General features: G+C 41.6%; 1 protein-coding gene across 1 annotated transcript; it reads left to right on the plus strand.

The window, feature by feature from the left end:
* Nucleotides 1-81: 81 nt before the first annotated feature.
* On the plus strand, nt 82-8,464 carry LOC129460253 (UPF0488 protein C8orf33-like). Its single transcript, XM_055237873.2, has 3 exons — nt 82-109; nt 1,306-1,419; nt 7,500-8,464. The coding sequence occupies exons 1-3, from the start codon at nt 82-84 to the stop codon at nt 8,264-8,266; spliced, it is 909 nt and encodes a 302-aa protein (XP_055093848.1). The 3' UTR covers nt 8,267-8,464.
* The last annotated feature ends 637 nt before the right edge of the window (nt 8,465-9,101 follow it).

Below are 9,101 nucleotides of genomic sequence, written 5' to 3' on the forward strand. Positions count from 1 at the left end.
AGTGACTCAATAAGAGGGAAAAGGAGAAAATGAGACTTTACTGGCAATGCTGAGACAAAGCCCTTCACTCTACCCACAGAGATGAAGTACAAAGATGTAAGAACCAGAGGTATTATAGCTATCCTACAGTCACAAAAGGCCAGCCTGTGTCAGAATAAAACAACACAGGGGAAAGCAAAGCAAAGGATGTTTTCTTAATCTTTTTATCAAGCCATGCCTGAAGCCAGCCTTGAGCCCTTGAATTTTCAGATACATTGAGTGAATAAATTCCTTTTCTAACCTAGTCTCAGAAGTTACCTTTGCACTTACTGTTCCTTTGGCTGGAACACCCTCCCTGCTAAATAACCACACAGTTAGCTCCATCCCTTCCTTCAGATCTTTATTTTAAATAAAATGCTTTTCAACAAAGCATTTCCTGACTACCATATTTAAATTTTTTTTTAATTTTAAAACCTTTAACTTTTTTTTTTAAGAGATAGGGTCTTGCTATGTTGCGTAGGCTGGTCTCAAACCCCTGGACTAAAGTGATGCTCCCATCTAGGCCTCCCAAACTGCTGGGATCACAGGCATGAGCCACCACTCCCAGCGTCATCTTTAACATTGTCTATACTCCTTCATTTTTCTTCCTCTGTAGCATTTACCAACATCCAATACTCTTTATATTTTATTAATTTCCTTCGTTGTCTCACACTAGAATGTCAGCTCAGTGAACTCACATGTCTTTGCAATGTTCATCGTTGTATTTCTAGTCTCTGGAAGAACCCCTGGCACAGAATAGGCACTCAATGAAAACTGGTTGAGTGGATGAATTAATTCACCATATCTACTTATCTATCACACTGTCCACAGTGATTTTCATTTTAGGACACTTCTTTTTTTTTTTTTTTTTGTGAGACAGAGTCTCTCTCTGTCAGTCAGGTTGGAGTGCAGTGGTGCAATCTCGATTCACCACAACCTCCACCACCCAGGTTCAAGCAATTCTCCTGCCTCAGCCTCTCAAGTAGCTGGGATTACAGGCGTGCACCACCACATCCGGCTAATTTTTGTATTTTTAGTAGAGACAGGGATTCACCATGTTAGCCAGGCTGGTCTCGAACTCCTGACCTCAAGTGATCCACCTACCTCAGCCTCCCAAACTGCTGGGATTACAGGCGTGAACCACCGTGCCCGGCCAAGATTTTCATTTTAAGCCTTTTGCTGGTACTCATCACAGGCACAAAGAATGACCACAATAACAAACATGGAAAAGTTATGAAAGTCCCAGAACCTGACAATAATCTTATTGTTTTTCTTTCTTATCTGTAGATTCTGAGTGCCCACTAAGAGGACTACCTGAAATCCCAAACACCTCAGCTGTTTCTTCTAAAGCATTGGAGTTTGCCTTTTTTCCTCTGCTGGCCCTTACCTTTAGGCAGAGAGGTATCCTCCTACCTTCAGGAAGGAACAATTCAATCAAAGAAACAATTAAGTCAGCCTGGGCAACATAATAAGATCCCATCTCTACAAAAAATAAAAAGTTAAAAAAAATAGCTAGGCATGGTGGCGCACCTGTCTTCCCAGCTACTCGGGGAGGCTGAGGCAGGAGAATCACTTGAGCCCAGGAGCTCAAGGCTGCAGTGAGCTATGATTGTACCACTGCTGATGGAGATCCTGTCTGTAAAAAATAAAAATAAAAAATAAATAAGAAACATACTAGGTACTGTTTTATCAAATTGAGTAATTTGCATCTCAGCACCTTTCCTGACTCTCAGAAGAATGATCTCTCTTAGGAGTTTTCTTACATTTTTCAATAGCAAGAAAGATAAATGAGTATATTTTCTGTTATTAAAACCTAACCCCAGCACCCTTCGAATGGCTAAGATAAGAAAATACCCATAATGCAGCCCTGCATGAGGCCATTATCATTAATATTAACCTCCCTGGCAGCTCTAGGATAGAGTATAACCACAGCTATTCTTGTTCCTTCCCAAGTTCTTTCCTGCGACTTTAAATTAACACATAGGCCCCAGGAAATTCTCCAAACTCTCTGTGGCAGTCCAAAGCTAATGGTGCCATATCACTTTTTGAGCACTATTTTTGAAATAGACCATCTATTAGTCCAAATGAAAACTTGGCAAAACAAGGCTGAAGGACAACTCATTTTGCACTGAGTAGAATAAAAAGCAATAAACCTGCAGCTCTTAGATTTCTATTGGAAGGGTGGGGGAGGTGGGGCAGGGAAAGAATAAAAAGCCCTGCAGCCTTGGCAAAACTCATACATTACCTTTCCTTTGTGGGAGCAGATTTAAATAAACAAAGGCCAAATTTTTCCATGAGGACTTATGTTCCCAGATAGCGTACAGTTGACAGGATAAACACAGACTAGTTAATCATTATTTCCTGCCATGTCCTGGTTATCATGATCTGCTAGAATTTATTAACAAGATTATAAAGGTAGGTGTGCAAAAGAAAACCAAAGGAGAATGTAAGAAGATGACATTATCTTCTTACACCAGTACTAGAGCCTGGATTTCTACTTATGGGTGTGGATTCCCACTGAATTCATCACAGATTCCTTCCCTGTCTCCCTAATTAACGCCCTCATGCATTCATACATTGACTGGCTAAGATTAAGGTACAATCACAGGACACTGTTTCACATGGACTTCTGACTCAAACATTCATGTCATTAGAAACATGACATAATACTTTGAACATTTGAAATTTAACCAAAATTTCAACTTTTACAAACCTTTGTTATTCACTCCTATGGCCAAAGCCTTGCACTAGTGTTCATCCTTAAACACAAACCTGACCATTTTCCTGACTTAACTACTCTCTGGAGCTACCGCCTACTAGAGAAGAGGTTAAGAATGATCAGACTGGAAAAAATCGAGAGATGAACTCAAAATGGGGGGTCTCAGACAGATTCTGAGAGGTGATGGGTTAAGGAGCATGGTCAGGGCTTTTAGAGTCATTGATGCATTCATTCATTCATTAGGTATGTAGTATGTACTGCTGAACTGGGTAGAAGGAATACAATGGTGAACAAAGTGGTCCAGATCTCTTTATCTGTAGAGTTTAGAGTACAGTGGGGAAACAATCCTTAATCAAATGGTCTCTCAAACGTGTATAATTAAGAACTGTGGACTATTTGGTACAGGAGCTGTGACAGTGACCTAGTATCTAACTGTATTAGTCTGTTCTCATGCTGCTATAAAGACATACCGAGACTGGGTAATTTATAAGGGAAATAAGTTTAATGGACTCACAGTTCCACATGGCTGGGGAGGCCTCACAATCATGCTGGAAGGTGAAGGAGGAGCAAGGGCACATCTTACATGGTGGCAGGCAAGAAAGCATGTGCAGGGGAACTGCCCTTTATGAAACCACCAGATCTCGTGAGACTTACTCACTGTCAGGAGAACAGCATGAGAAAAACCCACCCCTGTGATTCAATTACCTCCCACCGGGTCCCTCCCGTGACATGTGGAGATTATAGGAGCTACAATTCCCATAATCCCAAGATGGGATTAGGCTGGGGACATAGCCAAACCATATCACTGACCTAGTCTAAAAGTAGGAAATGGGGAGTGGCAGATCATGGACGGCTTCCCTGAGAAGTGATCGTGGAGTGAGATCTGGAGAATGAGTGACCATTATGCAGCTAAGTACTGCTGGAAGAAAAACCAGGGAGGGCCCTGTTGGCCATGACTATGTTGGGAGAAGGCAGGGAGGCAATCAACTGAGAGGAGGTCTGTGTGGCTGAAGCCCAAAGAGACAGGACAAAGAATAGCAGCAAATAAACTGTGGGGTGTGTCTAGGGAATGATGGCACACAGTCCTGGCTGGAAAATAACATGCATGGCAGGACACAAATTAAACTGGAAATCATGATCTGGGCCTTGCACATTCTGGAAGAATAGGCAAATTAGGCTCAAGAATTTGAATGGCATTCTCTAGGCAGTAAGAAATCATTACAGGCATATAGTGACAAGGTCAACCCTGTTTAAGGATGATTGTTCTAGAAGCAATATTGAAACAGACTTTGGCAAAGTGGGAGAGTAGGGAGAGCCCTGGAAGGAAAAGACAATAATTACAGTCAATTGTAATAGCCAAGTGAGAGAGAGCAAGATCCCCAACTAGGGCAGTGGGAACTGAAGGAAATGAACAGGTACAGAGACACTGTAAAGAAGAATCAGCAAATATGATGTTTAATTGGATATGGACATGAAGGTGATGGGGGATGTTGGGGGAGACAGAGAGAGAAGCTCATAAATGAATGAAAAGGTTTGAGCCTGAACATTACGAAGAGGAGGAGGAGGAGAAGGAGGAACATTATGAGGAGGAGGAGGAGGCCGCCAGTATCAGAGTTTGGGAATAAGAGGGCTTTGGGAAGACAAGGCAGGTGGATCACTTGAGCCCAGGAGTTTGAGACCAGCCTGGGCAACATGGCAAAACCCCATCAAAAAAAAAAAAAAAAAAAAAGAAGAAAGGAAGAAAGGAAGAAAGAAAGAAAAAGAGGAGTCAGAGGCTTTGTGTCAGATCTGTTTCAGATATGCTGTTAGTGGCATCTGGGGCAGCCAAATAGCTAATTCTGATTATCTGGCATCCTTCAAAAGTTGCATTTGGAAACATAGATATGCAAGTCAGTCAATCGACAACATTTACTGGGTGGCTACTATGTGCCAGGCATTTTTTAGCTTAATTTTACTTACGTTTATAGAAGTGGGGTCTCACTCTGTCCAGGCTGGAATGCAATGATGCGATCATAGCTCATGGCAGCCTCAAACTCCTAGGTTCAAGAGATTCTCCCACCTCAGCCTCCTGGATAGCTAGGACTACAGGCACGTGTCACTGTGTCCAGCCAGGCATTATTTTATACACTGAAGACAGAATTAGAAATTAGACCAAATTTCTGCCTTCGTGGAGTATTTCTTGTATATAAAAGGTAATTAAAAAAAAACAAAACCCATACGGAACCAACGGTTCTGTCGTTAATCCAAAAATAAGCCATAAACAAGTGATATATAAGCAAGACATCAGTTCAAAGAATTGGTCATTATCTCATATCAAATTCACAAAATACAACTTTGTGAAGGTTAAGTTTCTCCCCTTAGGAGACACATTAGAATGCAAATTCAAATCACCAATTCTCATCAAATAGCGAAGTAGACTCTACAAGCTCCTTGTGAATTTCATCCAGGAATTTAGAGGACACAGCAAAGGACAGGATAAATAATAGATTCCTATTCTCTAGAAAAGAGAAAGAGGACATACCGAAATGCCACTAGCAAGGCCACTTAGACATCTTGGCCCTTCATCAACACTCAGAGTATGTAATGAATTTCAGAAATATAAATAAACCTTCTTCACCATTTTTACTTCCACAGAGATGCCAAAATTATATAATATGGAGCAGCAGAAGTGCAAGGGCTTTCCGGCCTAATCATTTTTGAAAATGAACAGATAATGAACAAAATATAATATACTACTTAAAATTATCTTCAGAAGGAATGAATAACAAAAGATTATAAAGCCTCAAAATAAAAACAAGATCTGAAAGCAAAAATAAATTAAATAATTTTGATTAATTTAAAAGCTAAACATCAAACAGGGGGAATACACAAACATCTGTATATCTGTATCTACATATAAAATCAAGGCTAGAGGTTAAAATTTTAATGGTAGGAGATTAAAACTAAAATGCCTGATTTGCGCAGCTTGCCAATGGTTTATTAAAAATCTGGTTTATTTAACTAACTGGTGCTAAAGTTTCATGGCAGAGTAAATGTGAATGAACAGCCAACAAAATGTTGAAAAATAATTCAATTCCAACTGGGGGAAGAGGGAGCTTAGTCAACTAGTTATCAACACTACTTCATGTATTTTTTTATTTTTTATTTTATTTATTTATTTTTTTGAGATGGTGTCTTGTTCTGTTGCCCAGGCTGGAGAGCAGTGGCATGATCTCAGCTCACTGCAAACTCTGCCTCCCAGATTCAAGTGATTCTCCTGCCTCAGCCTCCTGAGTAGCTGAGATTGCAGGTGCCCGCCACCACACCTGGTTGATCTTTGCATTTTTAGTGGAGACAGGATTTCGCCATGATGGCCAAGTTGGTCTCGAACTCCTGACCTCAAGTGATCTGCCCACCTCAGCCTCCCAAAGTGCTGGGATGACAGGCGTGAGCCACCGTGCCCAGTCTCAACACTACTGTAAATCTATAATAATTGAAAACAGTGCACATTAGGCAAGCAGATCACAGAAATGAAGACTACAGACACAGACCCCAAGTATGGGAATTCAGTAAATGAAAAAGTTTCATTTCAATCCAGTTAAGAAAGAATTGATTGCAGCCTACATAACTGGTATCAGAATAATGAGCAACTTATTGAGAAAAATAAAATATATTCTCCACAGAAAAGGAACATCTTCACTGCACTGATTTGGCCCCAAGACTTTTTTGCTCTAGTTTTATTAATACAATTTTTTAAAATAATAATTTACCAACACTGATGAATTTTCCATGAGAATTTTTTTGGGGATTAAATCAATTTTATTTTTCCTTAATCAATTTGCCATATAGCATAATTAAAACATTTCTAATTATCACCATTTCTAATTTTTGTTTTTCTTTTTCCCCATTTCTATTTTTATCTTATTAAAATTATTTTCATTAAGACCAAAATTTATTTTCATTTAAATCTTCTAATGGCTTGCAGCAAATTGTGTTTTTCTGAACAAATCTTTCAGTTAAAACTTTTGCCGCTCTTAGGGAAAAACTAGTATTAGAAAAAAACAGAGGCCGAGTATGGTGGCTCATGCCTGTAATCCCAGCACTTTGGGAGGCCGAGGCGGGCGGATCACGAGGTCAGGAGATTGAGACCATCCTGGCTAATACAGTGAAACCCGATCTCTACTAAAACATACAAAAAATTAGCTGGGCGTGGTGGTGGGCGCCTGTAGTCCCAGCTACAGCTACTCTGGAGGCTGATATGGGAGAATGGTGTGAACCCAGGATGTGGAGCTTTCAGTGAGCCAAGATCATGCCACTGCACTCTAGCCTGGGTGACAGAGCAAGACTCCGTCCCAAAAAAAAAAAAAAAAAGATTTTTTATTTTTATAATCTTAGAGTAGAAAAAACCTTTCTATACATAACCCAAAGCCAAAGCCATAAAGGGAGTTTTCTTCTACTAGCATTGATTCTATGAAGTCAAATATTACAGATAAAAATTTGTCAAAAATATTTTATTCTGGATGTAACTAGTTAATAATTTATTTTTACCATGTGCATTTGTAAATGTCAACTTTAATTTGTGTTGATTACAGAATAGTAAGGTCAAAAATCCTGTATCTGATTATTACCTTACAGTTTATACACAAATAAATTCCAGGTGGATTAGAAATTGTACAATACAATAATCCTAAATAACAAAATATTCAAAACAAAATAAAAGCAGATTTTTTTCAAAATAACCTTGGAGATAGTTCCGGTGGCGACTGCAGCGCATGGCGGTGAGCGGTGTGGAGAAGCCGCGCGGGTGGCTGGGCCTTGTACTGTTGGCGGCTCTCGGTGACCCTCGTGGTACCCCCCTTTCTTCAGGCCCTAGGACATCTTGCTGGGGAGGCAGCGGCGGCCCCAGGCCCGGGTACTCCCTGCGCATCCCGCAGAGACCGGCTTCCTGGCCAGGTTTCCAGCGCCCGGAATCCTTCCACTGCCTGTTTCTGCCCAGGGAAACCTACGTGCAGTAACCCTGACTCCAGAGCTCACCCGTTAGGTGATGAAGGCGGCGCAGCGTCGAAAAAACAAAAGAATAAGAAGAAAACCCGGAACAGGGCCTCTGTGGCAAATGGAGGCGAGAAGGCCTCAGAGAAACCCGCCCCAGAAGAAGTTCCCCTAAGCGCTGAGGCCCAGGCACAACAGTTGGCCCAGGAATCGGCTTGGTGTGTGGAGCAACTGGAGCTGGGCCTCAAGAGGCAGAAACCCACCCCGAAACAGAAAGAGCAGGCTATTGGAGCAATTCGAACCGTGCGCAGCAAAAGAACGCCCCTGCCCTGGAAGAGGCAGCTGATGCACTCTTTGTTTGGAGACTATAGTGCTCAGATGGAAGCCGAATGGCGTGAGGCCCTGCAGGCTCTCAGAGCTGCTGCTTATTCAGCCCAGGTGCAGCCTGTAGATGGAGCCACCGGAAAGAAGAGCCGAAGGGTCTGCAGGCCTCGCCCTATGTGGAGAGCCAAAGCCACTCTGGACGTTCCTGATGAAGAGTTTAGGTTCAATTTCTTTTAGCTTCTCCCCCAACCTGAAACAATCCGCCTCCCTTGGGGTGGTGTAGGGGTTTGTTTTGAGTGCAGAGCGTTTCCAGGACTTCTGTTGTCAGAGAACCCTGGAGTTGGTCTGTCCCTGGCTGGTCCAGAGATTTGTAGCTGTTGTGAAGGTGTGAATTTCATCCAGGAATTTAGAGGACACAGCAAAGGACAGGATAAATAATTCCTATTCTCTAGAAAAGAGAAAGAGGACATACTGAAATGCCACTAGCAAGGCCACTTAAACATCCTGGCCCTTCATCAACACTCAGAGTAGGTAATGAATTTCAGAAATATAAATAAATCTTCTTTGCCAATTTTTTTCTCCTGCCTCTCTTCAATTCTCCTGCCTCAGATAGGCAAAAGACCCCATTCGTTTTCTGATGAAATGTTCTCTCTTTCAGAAGAGAGAGAGAGGTACATTTAGAAATTATGCTATAAATTGAAGTGAGTGTTCAAAGTATTGTAGAAAGAATATTGTACTCAGTCTTTAGGATTAGATTAAGTGGCTGTTGGTAACAAAGATTAGTGGAGAAGCTGTATAATCGTACACTGGTTTTCTCTTTTGAAAGGAATCCCTGTCAAATGGTTTGGTGCTTAATGCTGTTAGGTCACATTGCCCTAATCTCTATTTTGGATAAAATTGGATAAGGAGTGGAAGAGTGTGCTGACCACCTGTGTTAGAGGAAGTACAGAAGATGCAGGGGTCTGATATCCCTGGGTCCAGTCCCTCGCCTGGTACCTTTGTCCATGTTGCCTTCATTCCTGAGGAGGTGTCATCCTCAGGGAACCAGCATGGCACCTACCAGGCCAGGCTC

This window comes from Symphalangus syndactylus, chromosome 13 (assembly GCF_028878055.3).
Source record: "Symphalangus syndactylus isolate Jambi chromosome 13, NHGRI_mSymSyn1-v2.1_pri, whole genome shotgun sequence".
Lineage (NCBI taxonomy): Eukaryota > Metazoa > Chordata > Mammalia > Primates > Hylobatidae > Symphalangus > Symphalangus syndactylus.

Excerpts from the sequence above, each read along its gene's own strand:
- LOC129460253 (XM_055237873.2), top strand. The coding sequence starts at position 82 with ATGAAGTACAAAGATGTAAGAACCAGAG. Across the intron at positions 110-1,305 it reads CAAAGATGTAAGAACCAGAG|ATTCTGAGTGCCCACTAAGA; the intron begins GTATTATAGCTA and ends TCTTATCTGTAG. Across the intron at positions 1,420-7,499 it reads CCTTACCTTTAGGCAGAGAG|CGGTGTGGAGAAGCCGCGCG; the intron begins GTATCCTCCTAC and ends CATGGCGGTGAG.